General features: G+C 44.4%; 1 protein-coding gene across 3 annotated transcripts in view; it reads right to left on the bottom strand.

Moving 5' to 3' along the window:
• Positions 1-7,436: 7,436 nt before the first annotated feature.
• Positions 7,437-17,880, bottom strand: part of mfsd11 (major facilitator superfamily domain containing 11) — a 37,200-nt gene continuing 26,756 nt past the window's right edge. For 2 of the 3 annotated variants that reach the window (XM_048554919.2, XM_048554920.2), the window contains exons 9-13: positions 16,330-16,395; positions 15,585-15,710; positions 15,297-15,483; positions 8,234-8,369; positions 7,437-8,040 (exon numbers count right to left, since the gene is read on the bottom strand). In XM_048554919.2, the coding sequence (XP_048410876.1) occupies positions 7,879-8,040; positions 8,234-8,369; positions 15,297-15,483; positions 15,585-15,710; positions 16,330-16,395 (677 nt within the window). In that variant the 3' untranslated portion in view covers positions 7,437-7,878. The remainder of the gene's footprint in view (positions 8,041-8,233; positions 8,370-15,296; positions 15,484-15,584; positions 15,711-16,329; positions 16,396-17,880) is intronic. The other variant, XM_048554921.2, reaches the window with a different exon arrangement.

Genomic DNA, 17,880 nt, shown 5'->3' with positions numbered 1-17,880 from the left:
TTATGATAAGTGCAAAACAGATTAATTTCAGCAAGTTCTGGGAAATGCTTGTGTATTCAAAAGTTTGTGTATTCAATATCTATACGAGAATCAATTACCACAGCTTTACACTCTTCAGCTTAGGTTGGTGCTACATGTTTCAACAATGCAGCAACGTGATCTCATCATAAAAGCTTAGCTATTTAAATCATTTAGTGACTGATTAATAGAAAATGAGTAAAACATTATGCATACATTTGCAGATCCTAAGTACATGAAATCTAGAGTGCCCCTGGGAAGTCAGTTTTTCAGTCCGAGTTCAAATCAACAATGCTTCCATTTTTCTTCAATAAATTAGTTCCCTCATATGTCATCGCAAAAAACTACCCTGCGTTCTATCAAGCCCAGGGTATAGACAATTTAAAATCATTGTTTGCTGGGCGGGGGTGGGGGAGGGAAATACTACTTCAGTTTCTGACCTCTAAGTGTGAGAGTGGAACAGTTAATTGCTATCTCTACACGAACAGAATTTCGCAAAATCAACTGTTCAACTTGAAGACTCAACATTAAAGTGACGACATCGGCATTTTGGACCCAGCAACTACAGACAAACTGATCGAGATCAGGCCATTGTGGAAAGCAATGCTGTCTAAATAAGATTGTATCCTGTATGGAATATGGTTTCAAATGTACAAAAACTAGACACTGATAAATAAAATTGTATTCAGAAAAAAATAACATGAATATAATGACCTACTAGTTTAAAAAGTGTGACTAATGTAAACAATCAGAAAATCTCCCTAAATTTTAATTCTTCACTTTCTTATCACACCTTAGTTCAAAGCAAAGTTTCCCTTTTGATCTTGAGTAGAAGTCATCAGGAAACAGAAACATTCCATACGAGGTTATAATTAATTGAGTCGCTGACAACTTTTATCTTTTAGTCAAATCCTGAACATTTGAAGGTACATCACAAGAACACCATAAATTTTGTCATTTTCATCGTAAATTGTTTCAGCTCTCATCACAATCAGTATTAATCATGAAATAGCTATATTTCCACTTGAAGTGTCACACTGGAATTAATTGCTCAAAACATGTATTTCCAAAAGAATGATCACAACTTGAAATATTTATCACAAAAATATTCAGTTTTGTGTCGGTGTAAATAAGCAGGTTCGATCAATAAATTTTAGAGCAGCGGTCAATACTTTTGAACATTTTAAACAATATGTTTTTGTTAGTTGGTACATCTCAGAGTACCCACCAGCAAAATGTATATTTGAAAAGAAAATAATAAGATCGATGAGGTAAAGCAGAGTGAAAGGGAAAGTTTCTAACAATGATTCTCGAGTTCAAAAAAATGCCTCGATTCTTATTTTAAAAAATCCAGAAATTTCTTCAAGTTTTGTGATTTATGAAAAGGTTCCATTTCAAATAAATGGATCAATTAGATTTGGCAATTTACCATAATTTGGAGGTGAAATAATGCTCAACATGACAACAAGAAAATGCTTAAAACAATTTTGCAAATCAGTGAAGTCAATATTTTAGAGCATTCAGATTTAGTCTGTTCATCATATTTCTTGTAGTGCAGAAAACCGTGCAGCAGAAATGCTTCATGAATATATTCTATCAGCTATTCGTTGCTAGCGAGTTTTGAGAAGGTTTGTAACTCAGGCTGAGGTTCTGGATGTGAGTTTGCTCGCTGAGCTGGAAGGTTAGTTTTCAGACGTTTCGTCACCATTCTAGGTAACATCATCAGTGAGCCTCCGACGAAGCGCTGGTGTTATGTCCCGCGTTCTATTTATCTGGTTAGGTTTCCTTGGGTTGGTGATTTCATTTCCTGTTCTTTTTCTCAGGGGATGGTAGATTGAGGGGAAGGTAGATTGGCTCCAAATCAATCTACCATCCCCTGAGAAAAAGAACAGGAAATGACATCACCAACCCAAGGAAACCTAACCAGATAAATAGAAAGCGGGACATAACACCAGCGCTTCGTCGGAAGCTCACTGTTGATGTTACCTAGAATGGTGACAAAACATCCGGGAAACACACCTTCAAGCTCAGTGAACCAGCTTACATCTGGAACACAATAAAGACCCACTCTGTTGTGGACCGAGAGGAGGAGAGTGCTGTCTTGGAGGTGAAAGGAGGACGTCAGGTTGGCTGTGCACCCTTGCGACCAGTGGATCTTAATGCTGGCTTCGGCCTAACGCTGGTTCAGGGGAGCAGCCAACCTGCAACGATGGCTGCGGCAAGTGCTCGTGCCCCAGGTCAGGGGGTCCGGAACACCATCCGTGTTTCTGTAAAGAAGGTGGATGAAGGTGCACCTGTGGACCGCACCTTCTTCGTGAAGAGGGTCCTGTTGGACTGTTGTGGGTTCGCTGCTGCGGACATTTACTGCCTGCAGGATTTCCCCGGAGGAGGTTTTTACAACGTGACCTTCAGGAGTGCCAAGCTTTGCGAGTGCTTCCTGGAGGTTTTCAAGGAGAAAGGAGGTGAGGGCCCCCTCTCTGTATTGACCGCTGTCCTGCTGTTTGTGATGCCAGCACAGAGGAGCCGTATGGTGACTGTACACATGTACAACCCGCATGTGCCAGCAGTTGATGTCCTGACCTTCCTCAGAAGGTATGTGAGGGTGGAAGGGGACCTAACTGACATCGTGGACCCCTTTGGCATCTGGACGAGTAAGAGGCAGGTCAAGGTGACGCTGAGGATGGGCGCGGACGGGAATGTCGTACACCCACTGTCCAGCTTCGCGATCAGCAGGAGCAGGGGCTACCTGACCTATGCAGGGCAACCTAAAGTCTGCCATGCCTGTGGTAGGTCAGGTCACGTGGCGGCCGACTGCAAAGCCACCATCTGCAGGAACTGCAGGGAGGAGGGACACCTTGCAAAGGATTGCCCACGAGAGAAAAGCTGCAACCTTTGCGGGGAAGCGGGCCACCTCTATCGGGCATGTCCACGGCGGGGGACCACCTACGCGCAGGTCGCCGGCAGGGGCAATGCGGGGCCAGCCCCCCCCGGAGGAGAGGAAGGCACCAGGGCTCAGCAAGGACCCCACTAATGTGCAGGAGGGCCAGGCTGTGCAGGAGGGCCCAGCCCCGCAGGATGGGCCCGAGGCCAGCAAAGCACCCCCGCAGGCTCCGATCCCCCCCCCCCCCCCCGACAACCTGGAGTCGAAGGAGGCGGCGACAGGCGACCCAGGGGAGTGGATAACAGTCCAGAAAGCGAGGAGGAAGGTGCGTCGACAGGCCCAGGAAGCACAACCATCAGGCGGGAAGAGGCAGCTACAGCGGGGCTACAAGAGCTCCTCTGACGAGGGGGATTCGGAGAGGGCCCACCCAAAGCAGAAGTTAAAGATCTCGAGGGAGAAGGAAAGCAGCACCACGCTTCCAGGTGATGGGAGGCGTCCTGAGGCTCCCTCCAACACCCAGTCACGTGCCGCTGGGGCACTGGAGGGCCCCCGGGAACTTCCAGGCGGGAAGGAGGAAACAGCGCATCCCCAGCCTGATCCAGAGCCGGGCTCTCCTGCCTCCGTACCCCCAACGGGGGGATGCCACCCGGAAAGCAGCACGGACGGTTTCCTGAGCCCAGAGAGCGTCCAGCAGTTAGCCTGAGCAATGGGCACGAAGGGACAGATAGAGGGGCTGGACCTTGGACTTGGGGAGGGTACTGCGGTCACTGCCCACAATGGGGGTACGAGTTGCGAGCATTAATGTGCGCAGCATCAAGTCCACCGCAAGATGTGTTTCCACGTTGGCCTACCTGACCACCGTCAGGGCGGACCTCCTGTTTCTGCAGGAGTGCGGGATACCGCAACTCAGCAGGTACAGGAAATGGTCCGGCGCCTGGACCTGTGGGCCTTCGATCTGGTCGGGGGGGCAACGACTGTCGCTCCTCAGGCCTGGCTATTCGGCTGCGGGGGTGCAATTTCACCATCTCTCAAGTTCAGGAGGTGGTGGGGGGGGGGCGCCTTCTAGTGGCTGACATCACCTACAGGAACGATCCCCTAAGGCTGATCAACATGTATGCCCCAGCGGTACGGCGTGAGCGGTTGGCCGTCCTGCAGCAGCTTCCACCCCTGTTGGCTACGTCCAGGCCGGTCATCCTAGGCAGAGACTTCAACTGCATCATCGATGCAGATGGAAGATCTGGCGTGGGGACAGCGGGTGGGGGGAGTCAACTGGACGTCACGTCCAGATTCCTGATGGGCACGGTGAAGGACGCCAAGCTGCTCAATGTCTTCAGCGCCCCTGCAGACCGAGTGCAGCGGAGGTACACCTGGTCACGGCCAGACGGGTCTATTCGCTCAAGGATAGACTTCCTGTTTGTGTCATGGGCGTTCTCGGTCAGGACCACCGGTGTCGAGCCGGTGTTCTTCTCTGACCACTGCCTCCTGCTGGCTGACTGTCACTTACAGGATGACCAGCCGGCCGGCAAGGGGACATGGAAGCTCAACGCCCCTCTGTTGACCCCAGAGAACGTCGAGGAGCTTAAGAGGGAGTACATCGGTTGGAGAACCGTGAAACCCCTCTTTGAGTCTCTGGGCGACTGGTGGGAGACGGTGAAGGAGAACATCAAGAGGTTCTTTGTCCTCAAGGGTGTTCGGAAGGTGAGAGAGAGGCGGGGAAAGCTGTCGCGACTCCAGAAAAGGGTGCCGAACCTGCTCCTTCTGCAGTTGATGGGGATCGATGTCACGGAGGACCTCCACGAGGTGAGGGGCCAGCAAGCCTCGCTCTTCGCCACGGAGGCCTCCAGGACAATCTTCCGGTCCAGGGTCCGCTCCGTGGAGTAGGACGAGACGTGCTTGCATTTCTTCTTTCAGAAGGTGCACAAAGAGAGGTCTGTGCTTAGCCGGCTGAAGGAGGACGACGGCTCGGTGACGTCCTCTCGGCCCGACATTTTGAGGATCGGCAGATCCTTCTATGCCGGACTGTACGACACGAAGCCCACGGACAGCACGGCCTCCGAGTCGTTCCTGTCGTCTATCACGGAGGTCTTGGACGACGGCACAAGGGAGTGGCTGGACCGGCCGCTATCCCTGGACGAGCTGACCAGAGCCCTCAAGGCCTTGGAGAGGAATAGGACTCCCGGGAGCGACGGCTTACCGGTTGAGCTGTATTCCGCTCTGTGGGACCTGGTCGGCCAGGACCTGCTGGAAGTGTACGATAGTGCACTTCGGGCAGGGGATATATGCAAGTCCATGAGGAAGGGCATCATCACCCTCATTTACAAGAGGAAGGGGGAGAGGGAAGAAATTAAGAATTGGCGTCCCATTTCACTATTGAACGTGGACTACAAAATCCTGGCCAAGGTCATAGCCAACCGGGTCAGGTCTGTCCTGGAGTCAGTGATTCACCCTGACCAAACCGGTGCTGTGCTGGGCAGGAAGATCGCCGAGAGCCTCACGCTCATCAGGGATACGATCACCTATGTACAGGACAGGCGGGTGGACACCTGCCTTGTCAGCCTGGACCAGGAGAAGGCCTTTGACAGGGTCTCTCATGCTTACATGAGGGATGTCCTCTCCAAATTGGGGTTCGGGGAGGGCATCCGCAATTGGATCCGGCTGCTCTACACCAACATCGCTAGTGCAGTCTCGATCAACAGATGGGAATCGGACAGTTTTCCCATCAGATCTAGAGTCAGGCAGGGCTGCCCGCTCTCTCCTGCCTTGTTTGTGTGCTGTGTGGAGCCCTTCACCACATCCATCAGGAAGGATGTGAGCCTGAAGGGCATGACTATCCCAGGCAGCGGAGGCCTTCAGGTCAAGACCTCCCTGTACATGGACGATGTTGCCGTCTTCTGCACCGATCGGTCGGTGAGTAGACTGTTGGACATCTGTGGCTAGTTTGAACTGGCCTCGGGTGCCAAAGTCAATAGGGGTAAGAGTGAGGTCATGTTCTTCGGGAACTGGGACGACCGCTCCTTCATCCCCTTCACCGTCAGGACAGACTACCTGAAGGTGCTGGGTGTTTGGTTTGGTGGAGCTGGGGCGCGCACTAAGACTTGGGAAGGGCGTATCACCAAACTGAAGCAGAAGCTGGGCAGGTGGACGCTCCGGTCCCTCTCTGTCGCGGGTAAGAACCTGGTTGTTAGGTACGAGGGGCTTTCGGTACTGTTGTATGTGGCGCAGGCCTGGCCTATTCCCTGGACCTGCGCCGCTGCGGTCAGCCGGGCCATCTTCCACTTCATTTGGGGGTCGAGAATGGACCGGGTCCGCAGGGACACCATGTGCAAAGACCTGGAAAATGGAGGAAAGGGAGTACTGAACGCCACCCTCGCCCTGACGGCTACCTTTGCGTGCGGCTGCATCAAGCTGTGCGTCGATCCTCAGTACGCAAACACCAAGTGTCAGTATTTACTGAGATTCTACCTGTCCCCGGTGTTGCGAAGGACGGGCCTGGCCTCGTTGCCGCGGAACGCGCCGAGTAGTCGGACCGTTCCGTACCACCTGTCCTTCGTGGAGAAATTTTTGAAAGGAAACACCTTTGACCACAAGGCCGTCAGGCAGTGGTCAGCACGTAGTATCCTCGAGACCCTTCGGGAAAAGGAGAGGGTGGATACCGTCGTGTGGTTCCCCACGCAGACTGCCAAAGTTGTTTGGCAGAACGCCTCATCGCCAGAACTTTCAAACAAGCACAAGGGCATTGCTTGGCTGGCGGTGAGAGGGGCTCTGCCAGTGAGATCCTTTATGCATGCCCAGAATCTCTGCGCCACCGCACGCTGCCCTCTAGGTGGCTGTGGGGGGGGGGGAACAAGACTGTCGATCACCTCCTTCTGGAGCGTGCGTATGCGCAGGAGGTGTGGAGGGGGATGCAGTGGTGTTTGTCGAGGTTCGTCCCGAGCAGCTCCGTGACGTGGGACTCCGTGCTCTACGGACTGTTTCCCGGGATGCACACAGAGACCAACATCAACTGCGCCTGGAGGACCATCAATGCGGTGAAAGACACTCTTTGGTCTGCCCGCAACTTGCTGGTCTGCCAGCTGAAAGAACTGACCCCGACCGAGTGTTGCAGACTGGCGCACTCCCAGGTCCAGGACTGCGTGCTGAGGGACGCGCTAAAGCTTGGGGCAGCCGCCACCAAGGCGCGGTGGGGCAAGACCACGGTATGAAACCCCTCATCCAGAATGGAAAAAAGGGCCCTATCTGGTAACTGGGCCCAGCTGGCACCTTCCCCAACTGGTCAGGGGGCCAACTGGGACTGTGCAGGGTGACGACTGCCGGGGCGGTTTCTTTGTTTTTTTTTTCTTCTTTGTTTGTTTTCTTTCCTTTAGTTGGTGTACGTACCCCCTGGGTAACCCGGAGCGGCTTGCATGACTGGGTAGGTGTACAAACGTTTTATTTTTTGTACATCTTATGAATAAAGTATATTTTTTCAAATAAAAAAAAGTGACGAAACGTCCGAAAACTAACCTTCCAGTTCAGCAAGCAAACTCACACCCAGCTATTTGGTAACCAGCATCAGGTCAACTTATTTTATTGGATTTATAACATTTCCTCCAGTTATATCTTTTAGCCACAAATAAGGGGGTCAACTAATTCAGTTGATTGGACAGCTGGTTTGCAATGTAGATTGAGGCCAAAAGTGTAGGTTCGATTTCCACATCAGTTGAGCTTCCATGAAGAACTCCCCTTCCCAAGCTCCCAAAACATCCGAGTGTGTTGACTCTCAGGTTAAACCGTCACCAGTCATCTCTCTCTAATGACAGCAGCCCATGGTTTGATACAATTAAAGTAACTTGAAAATCCGATTGAAAATTGTCTTTAGGAATATTTCCATACAACAAGATTAAAATTCTCAAAAGGCATTCGTAAAAGTGGTATTTAAAAATAAATCTAAGCTTCAAAAATGTACATATCATTGTGTCTTTTAAAATGTAGTTTCTTGATTAAATCCGATCATAACTGAAACCACGAGAACGTATTTCTGCCCTCCATTCCACTAGGATGAAAGATATTGTGCCAAAGAATCCAGTCATGCCAAGGATAAGCAGCTGCCACTTTAGCAGTAGATAATTGCTGTAGCCAAATGCTATTGCTGCACTGATAGACTGGTGGAGAGGGAAAAATAACAATGAATATATTGCTCAATAGAAACTTCAATGTATAGGATAAACAAAAAATTTCTAACATTAACATTGAATATTAAACCTAGCCTTGTATTGCCACAATTAATATATTGTTATGAATATTTATCAATTGCCTCAGATCAAGTACACACACAACAAAGCAGTTCACTCTTACTTGCACAAACTTGAAGACAGCAAATGCAGGAGCACTTTCTTCAGAATACATATACCCTACAATACTAAGAAGTTGTGTGTTGAAACAACTATCACCTAGTCCCAGGAGAAAACTGCAAACCATGGCAATGATTTTGCTGTGGAGTGAAAAAACAAAATTATGAGCTGGAAAAGTCATCAACACAAACATAAAACTTGTAGTATATCTCTATCACTCAAATGCTGAAGAAATTTTAACTCATGTTTTGTCTTTGGGAAAAGACAAAATAAAACTAAACAACTGTTTTTCAAAACAAATTGCAAGAATCCATTTCTGTTTATACTTACACAAGGACAAAGAGACTGCACCAAAGATCCGAGAAGCACCAAGTAAAGGCACTTCGTGCATTCAGGGATTTACTGCTAGAGGAGCTATTGCTCAGACTGAGTGTGGCAGACCGAGCCACAGATACTTTGACACATTAGAGTTGGGGAGACCTACCTGCAAGTCTTGTAACAAGGGACAGACACACTAATTAAGATAGGGTTTTCTGATATGGTGGGTCATCAGAGGCAGAGAAGTGTGACTGCAAGTAAGGCAGGTAAGGAAACGCCAAGCGGAAACTGCAGCTTTTGCTGTTGTCCAACAGGTTTGACATGTTTTTTTCCAATTTGCTTGGATAAAAGTGAGGGCTACAGGGTGGATGAGCTAAATGATTGTGACACTGTCGTTCGGGACACTATTTAAATAGCGGGAGCAAAAAAGCAATGTTGTGGTAGTAGGAGACAGTGCAATAAAGTAAACTGACTTTTCTTTACAGCTAAGAGCAATGGTTACCTGTTGCATGACAAATGTCAAGTTCAGGATATCTGCTCATGGTCAGAGAGAAATTTGGAGTGGGGAAAAGGAGGATCCAGTCATTGTGGTTCATGTAAATACCAGGAACATACACAGGTCAAAGAAAAGAAGTTCTGCATAGTCAGCATGAGGAGCTGGGCACCAAATTAAGTAGAACTTCAAAGGTAATAAACTCTGGGTTATTAGCCAAGCTGTGCAATAGGGACGTGAAAGTAAGATTGAAGAGATCAATGTGGAACTCAGAGGCTGGTGTGTGAGAAATGGGTTCCACTTGATGGGCCACTTGCACTGGGAAAAGTGAGATCTTCACCACTGGGGCTGTCCAATGTCAAACTCTGCTGGGATGTGTTCTAACCAGCTGCATAACTGGAGGAGTAGAGAGGAGTTCAAAAAACATTACTGGAGGCAATTGATCAAATTTGGCAAATATGGCACGAAGAGTAGAGACAAGATATTAAAGGAAGGTACATTAATGCTGGAAATGATAAACAGGCTGTGATAGGAAGGGGTGGAGTGAGCAAATCCAAGATTAAACCAACAGATAAAATTAGATTAAAGTGTGAAGGCACTTCTAAGATTGAATTTTACATACAGTTTGAGGGAGAGTAGACTGGATCCAAGACGAGCATTTTATTTTTGAATAAGGGCAATTGTTAGCCATAAAGTAAAGCTAGCTAAAGGGAGCTGATAAACTAGGTTAAGGGATGGCTAAATAGAAATGCAGAGGCAGACATTTAAAGGTATATGTCAGAATATATAGAATGGATACATATCAGTGAGAAAGAAAAATTCCAAGGAAGGGACTTTCCATTTGGTCACAGAATCTCAGAATTGTTAAGGCTCTAAAGAAAGCTATTTGGCCCATAATGTCTGCACTGGCTCTCCAATGAACTTTACAACTTAATGCCATTTGCCTGCCTTTCACCTATACTCTTGCTCATTGTTCCTATTTAAATAATCATCAGATGCTGTCTTAAAAGCCTCAATGTACTCTTGGCTCCAACATGCTTCCAGGTAGTGCATTCCAGACAAAACTTTTTTTCCTCACCTTACATTTGTTACTTTTGCAAATCAGTTCCGTCTTGTTCTTGATCATTTTACAAGCAGAAATAGTTTCTCCTCTACTCAGGCATCTCACGATTTTGAAAACTTTCATCAGCTCTCCTCTTGGCCTCCTCCCCTCCAGACAGAACAGTCCCAACTTCTCTAATCTCATAACTGTAGTTCCTCACCCCAGCAGCATTTCGGAACATTTCTTCTGTACGCTGTCCAATGCATTTCCATGCTTCCTAATCATACCACCCAAAAATATACACAACACTCCAGATGAAGTCGATCAAATGCTTTATACAAAGATCAGCATAACCACATTCTCTAATCCACTACAGCGCTATTGGTTAAGGTCTGGATGCTGAATGCTTTATTAACCGATCTCTGAATGTGTTCGACCACCTTCAGTGTTCTGCTCATATATTCAGTTAAGTCTCTCTGATTGATAAAGTCCATAACGCAGAGGAGCAGAAGTACTCTATTCAGTCCACTGAGTCTACTCACAATTCAAATCAGAACATGGCACCTCAAGTGCACTTTGCTGACTTGTCCCCATAATCCTTGAATCCTGACTGATTAAAAATCAGTCCATCTCAACTTTGAATATACTTAATGACCTTGCCTCAACAGCTCCCTGTGGTCAAGAATTCCACAGACTCACTAACCTGAGAGAAGAAACTCCTCATCTGTCTTATACTTGTGAAACCTTAAACTAAAACTATGCTGTCTGGTCCTAGACTGTCCCTCAAGGAGAAATAACCTTTCCGCATCTACCCTGTCAAGACACCTAAGAATCTGGTATGTTTCAAGAAGATCACTTCTCATTCTTATGTATTCCAATGAGTACAGGTCCAACATATTACATCTCATCTTCATAAGACAGTCCCTCCAGACCTGAAATCTGCCTTCTTGAACTGCCTTTAATGCTAGTATATATTTCCCTAGATAAGGTGCTCAAACTGTTCACAATATTCCAGCTGTGGTCTGACTAGTGACACGTAAAGTTTTAGCAAAATCTCCCTCTATATTTTTTCTGTTCTCTTTGAAATAAAGACATTCAAATGCCCCCATATTACCCTTTAAACCTGCATGCTAGCTTTCTGTATCATGGATCATGTATCATGTTTTGTTGCGCTCTGTAGTCTTTTGTCCACTTAAATAATATTTGGCTCCTCTATTCTTCCTTCCAAAGTGCACAACTGCACATGATATTCCAAAGGTTTTTAGAAAAGTACCCCTACACCCTTAAGTATTACAGCTCCTTTTGTATACTATGCCAGGTTCTTTGTACATTAATGCATCACCTCAGCCTTGCGTGTGCTGAACTGTATCTGACACCACTCTGCCAATTCCAACAACTTGCAAGATGTTATAGTGAACTCAAAATCTTTACTAGTTCTCTGTCCACAGATGCTGTTAGATCCATTAGATTTCTCCAGCATTTTCTGTGCTTGTTTCAGATTGCCAGCATCACAGTATTTTGCTTTAATGTTTAATTCGAGCCACGTTTCCTCCAGGCACACCCACCTTGAAGTAGTCCTTTGTCTGATGGTGTTTCAGTTTAATCTTTCAACTTGTTTACCTTCATTGCTTTATTTTACCCTCTTAATATTTGTTGAAACATTTGCCAAAACTCACTTTCACAGCCACATCTCCTTCCTTAGTGGCCATCTCCACCCTGCCTTACAGTGCATGGATTTCAACCTTCATGTTTCAAACCCAAACAAGGTTACAGGAATTTGCAAGACTTTTAGTGTTCCTCAGATGGTTATTGTTACAGCATCCTGAGAACTTTAGTGTTGCGCACCACCACATCCACATTCTTGATCCTTACATAACCAGCACTGCCTCACACTATTTCAAAGTTGTCCCGGTAAACAGTTTCATTCCATTTTTTTGTCTCATTTGATGCTTTAACAAGAAATGTTTTCTCTGCTTTTCTGGTGTTGAAAAATAAAATTCCTCAATAAGCATCCTAAAATCAAACCATGAGCTGTTATTCTCTCCATATTCTTCCAGACCTGCTGAGTTTCTCCAGAGTTTTGTATTTATTTCACCAATTTATCTGCATGCTTTTGGAGTTCTGAATGATTCTTCTCACAATTTATAATGCTCGCAAGTTTCAGATCAACCACAAACTTCGAAACTATCACCTGGCCATCAAGATCTCGATCATTTATATATAATCAGAAAAATCACAGATCCCCACGCTGACTTTTGGGAACTCCATCACAAAACTTTCTGCAGCTCAAAAATACTAATTAATCATTACTAACTGCTTCCTTTCACTCAGCATGGTGTCTCTTATGGTTATAAAATTATAATCCCACATGACATCTGAGCCTGTAACTACCTAATCATATTTATACATTCATACACATGCACAGTAAATCCAATTTAGACTTAATTAGTTGCTCCCTTACCTACAACTTCATCAAATGACTTCCTATTCTCTCCTAGTGCTCTCCATCTCTCCAAGAATTGTGTGCACACAGGTGTTCCTCCCTCGGATTTGTCTCTTGGCTCCCAAACTTGCTGAATTACTTTCAAGTCCTCTCAACATCAACAAAACACCCTCCAAGATACTGAGTCCCAACTCCATTCAGTGCAACCTACGCTGCCTGTAGAAGTGTCATCTTTACAAGAGCTAATCCCAGTGCATGAGGAATCTAAAGCCCTCCCTCCGAGATCATCTTTCCAGACATACGTTCATCCACCATACCCATCTAGTTCTGGTTGCACTTGCACATGGTGCTGGGAGTAATCCAGAGATTATTACATTTCAGGTCCTGCTTGTTCATTTCTTAACTAGTTCTCTAAATTCAAACTGCAGATTTTATCTTTTTTACTTTTTAATTCATCGGTCCACATTGGTATCATAGTCTCTGCCTGTTCACCAACTCCCAAAGAATCTCCTGCAACTACTCTGCATTTTGCTTGACCCTGGCACGAGGCAGGTAACATACCATCCTGGGATCACACTTGCAGCCATACAAACACCTGTCTGTTCCTCGAACAAATTAATCCCAAATCACTATAACTCTTCCTTTCTTTTTCCTCCCCTCCTGTGCAGCAAAACCATTCACAATGCCATAAGCATGGCTCAGACTACACTCCCTTGAGGGCCCCATCTCCAAAGTGGAAAACAATTTGTTCACTGAGAAAGTTAAAGCTGGTACCAAAGTGAATAATGAAAAAGTCGAACGAATAACAGCAAATAGGCAGATGGACGGCATCCTAGGACCTTTGAAGAAGTGGCTAGGGAGATAGTTGATGTGTTGGTATGAATTTTTCAAAATTCTCTGGATTCAGGGAAGGTTCCATTAGACTGGATAATCACAAATGCACTTCCTCTATTCAAAAATAAAAGTGTGCCAGAAAGCAGAGAACTACAGGCCAGTTTGCTCAACATTTGTAATAGGGAAAATGTTTGAAGCAATTATTAAAGACGTTATCACAGTGCACTTGGATAAGTTTGAGGTGATCAGGCAGAGTTGTAGGCAACACGGTAGTGCAGTGGTTAGCACTGTTGCCTCACAGCGCCAAGGACCCGAGTAGATTCCAGCCTCGGTTGACTGTCTGTGCGGAGTTTGCACATTCTCCCTCTGTCAGCATGGGTTTCCTTCGGGTGCAACGGTTTCCTCCCACAGTACAAAGATGTGCAGGCTAGGTGGATTGGCAATGTTAAATTGCCCATAGTGCCCGGGCACGTTTAGGTTAGGTGGGTTAGATGGCTCTTCGGAAGGGCGGTGTGGACTTGCTGGGCCAAATAGCCTGTTTCCACACTGTAGGGATTCTATGATTTTAACAATATTCTAAATCAAATTGTTGGATTTTTTTTTGAGGATGTAACTGTGGACAAAGGGGAACCCATGGAAATACTGAAGATCTGTGCTGGGACTTCAACTTTTTATAATTTACATAAATGACTTAGATGTAGGACGAAGGACATTGTATCATTAGCAAATTTAGCAACAAAAATTGTTATGAAAATAATGTATGGCGGTTACAAGGTAACTGAGTATGCAAAAGTCTGGAATTGCAGTGTAATGTAGGAAAATATGAAGTTGTCAATTTTGGTGGGAAGAATAAATATTCTTTATGGAATATTAATATTATTTAAATAGTGTTAGACTGAAAAGCTCGGAGATGCAAAAGGATCTGGGGGGTGTCCTTGTGATGCATAAAATAGATCAGTACGCAGGTGGGGCATGTAACTGAGAAAGCTAATATAATGCTGTCTTTAATGCAAAGTAAATTAATACAAAAGTAGCGAGATTATGTTTCAGTTATACAGGGCACTGCTGAGACCACATCAAGAGTGCTGTTTACAGTATTGGTTTCTTTATTTAATGATGCAAATGCACTGGAGGCAATTCAGAGAAGTTAACTGGACTAATGTCTGAAATTAGTTTCTTGTTTCATGACAAAATGTTGGACATGATTGAAACACCGAAGGTACTGAGGGAACTTGACGGGGTGAATGTAAGTGGATGTTTCCTCTTGTGAGGGAATCCAGAACTAGACGTCACTGGTTAAAAATAAGGGATCACCCAGTTAGAACAAAAAGGAGGCACTTTTTCTCCTCACAGAGAGTTGAGTATCTTTTGAATTCTTTTTCTCAAAAGAATTGAGAATAGAAGTAAAGTCTCTGATTTTTTAAAAATGCAGATATAGATAGATTGTTAGTAAGCAAGAGGGATCAAGGTTATCAAGGTAGGGAAGAATGTGGAGTTGAGGTTACAATTGGATGAACAATCTTATAAATGGCAAAGCTTGCTCGAGTATCTAAATAGCATATTCCTACTCCTAATATGTTTGCTCATATGTAACTAGTTTATAAACGCATATAAACAATTTCAGAAAAGGTGGAAAGCCAACCCATTTCTAGCAAGCAGTCTTTGCTTCCCCCACTGAAGGTAGGGAAGCTGTCAGCATATTCTTCATATTAGAATAGAGACCTGTTCAAATGAGCAGCCTTTGAAAATCAAGCCAACATCAAGTGATTACATTCCAGACAGGTTCATCCACATGTCCCCATAAGATTTGGCTATGTAAACTTCTCAAATACTCAATGGCCTAAATGGATCCCGTGCCTCCATCACAAGTCTAGGTTACTTGTGCTTTATTTGCATTAACCAAATGCTCAAAGCAAAAGGCAAAATACATAACCAACCTTGGAATTAAGTAAGAGACTCGATCAGTTCCTTCATCAGAAACAAGTGGTGAATCCCCTGGCACATTTAAGAATATCAGATAGAAGGCAATAACATGACATAATAAACCCAGAAGAACAACAGGGTTTCTACCAATGCCAAGGTATTTGCTGAGGAATTTGTTCAATAAACCAAAGGTTGCACCACCTAGAAATAAACAAAATGACAAAACTAAGAAAATGCAATTCTGTTTAATGAAATTGGATTTCAATGTTTAATAGTTAATATAATTGCAAATGACTACAAACCTAAGATTTCTCCAACACCAATAAAGATGCCAGATAAACCAACAAGGCTTTTAGCTTCATTCCCAAAGCGATTTGCAGCCCCCAAACAGGTACCATAAACGCCACTAAAAAAGGTTAGTTCAATACCTAGAAAAAGTAATTCAACAGTTTCATTGATTTGATCTCTGCACAAGTTTCTTTTAAAGTAACCTTGGAAGCACGTGTAGTTTTATCATTCAGCTTCCCCAAATTAACTTGTTAACAAGACAGCCAATTCGCAAATTAACACATATTGTTTTCGATAGGTCTACTTCATGTCGTATCATAGCAACTTCAATTATGTGCATGCACTGCTAACCATGGAGGCTAAGTATTTACATTCATCAGAGGTTGGATACATAACATGATTTTAGATCCAAGATGTTTGCTCCAGTTGCTCTCTTGATAGGCATATGGTAACGTTGCAAAATGAACAGGAACCAAACATCTGTAATCTTTAAACTCCATCAGAAATATTATCCTTCAAAACATATTTTTAATGGTTACAATTTATTTCAGATATTAATAATTCAAAAGAATTTCTCCACTTTATGACAAATCAGTTTGAAAATCTAACTGGAAATTATTTTAATGAAGAACAAACAAAAAGGTACATTGCGGGTAAGCAATCAAGAATTTTTTAAAAAAATGATTTTCTTAACAAAGAAAATTTCCTATCCATACAAACTCAAAGTTCAAATTTATATGACTTGTAGAGGGATCTTACCAGTATAAGCAATAGTTATACATAGAAGCAGCATATCTTTAGTGAAGAATATACAGATCGCACTTCCTATTAAAGAAAGAAACGACCTGTTCACACAAAAGATTAACAAAGTTCCTTGAATAAGTTACTGAAAACCGAAAACTGACTACTTACACATGTATGTACAATGCAGAAATTTAATGGAACCAACTAGTTCTTATCAGTACATCCCATAAATGGTCAGGTGCCCATTTTTTCAAGAAGCTGTTTGGTTTGGCTTTTTAACTCAGCCAAAAATCCCATTTCTCACATATTAAGCACTTTGCTTTCTTTCGAAGTCCACAATACCAGAAAGACAGGAAGAGAACTGAAGGTCTTTTTTTAGTCATAATCAATTTGGCTATACAGTCGGCATGAGGTCTAGGAGATCAGCAAAATAGTTTACTCCAGTGCCATTGCCATAAGACAGATGAGTGTGGGTCTCAGACACCTGGTGACAACAAAATATTACACTTAGCATAAAGTGGAGAGATAGCAGTATGGCGCTAACGGCATCTGACAAGTAATCCAGAGGCCCAGACGAATGATCTTCAGATCAAATTCTATTATGTCACCTATTGGAATTTAAATTCAAGTAATAAATTTTGAGTTAAAAAGCTAGTCTCAGTAATAATGGTTATGAAGCCATTGTCTACTTGTCATTAAAAATATGGTCACAACTCCTTCAGGAAAAGGAATCAACTTTCCTCAGCTGCTTTGGCCTTAATGACACTCCAGACCCACAATGTGGTTGAATCGAAATGCCCTTGCAAGCAACTCCGTTAGATCACTTAGTAGTGTCATTTCTGGATGCTGAACTCAAAAGATACAGCCAGCCTTGTTCATCATTGACAGCTCTCCTTCCTAACACTGAGGGCTGTGCCACAATTGGGAGTTGTCCCATAGTTTAGTCAAGCAAAAGGCTGATGCAATCCTACACACCAAATCGCACCTTCCAGACAATATCCCAGACAGATCATCATCACCAAACCCAAAAGAAGAGTGACTTGAGAAACAGCAGCTAGACCGGATCTACTGCAAGTAGCAAGTGGAACAGAGGGAAAAACATACCTGACCACACTTTCAACAATCAATGTGTAACTGATGCAATTGTCCATAACAGTACTGGTAGGAGAGACCACTACACAATTCCTGTGTAGAAAAACTCCTGTCTGCACACTGAGAATACGATCTATCCACCACGTTGCTCAGCATTATCATTGTGCTAAATGGGATAGATTTAATAACAGATACAGCTACTGAAAACTGGATATCCATGAGGTCCTGTGGATCTCAGGTCAGCAGAATTGTGTTAAATCCTAATCTGTAACATTATCATTTAGACATTTACCCTACTCCAGCTTTACCATTAGGCCAGTGGCTCAATAATGGCTTAATGAAGAGATCAGGAGGGTATGCCAGAAGCACCACATGACATACGTAAAAGCAAGGTGTCAAATAGATAAGCTATAATTCAGGGCAACAAGCATACCGAGCAGCATCTGATGGACAGATTTCTACAGTGCTGTAACA

This window comes from Stegostoma tigrinum, chromosome 22 (assembly GCF_030684315.1).
Source record: "Stegostoma tigrinum isolate sSteTig4 chromosome 22, sSteTig4.hap1, whole genome shotgun sequence".
NCBI lineage: Eukaryota > Metazoa > Chordata > Chondrichthyes > Orectolobiformes > Stegostomatidae > Stegostoma > Stegostoma tigrinum.
Note: the sequence above shows the minus strand (reverse complement) of the source record. Positions and strands in the feature narration are given on the sequence as shown.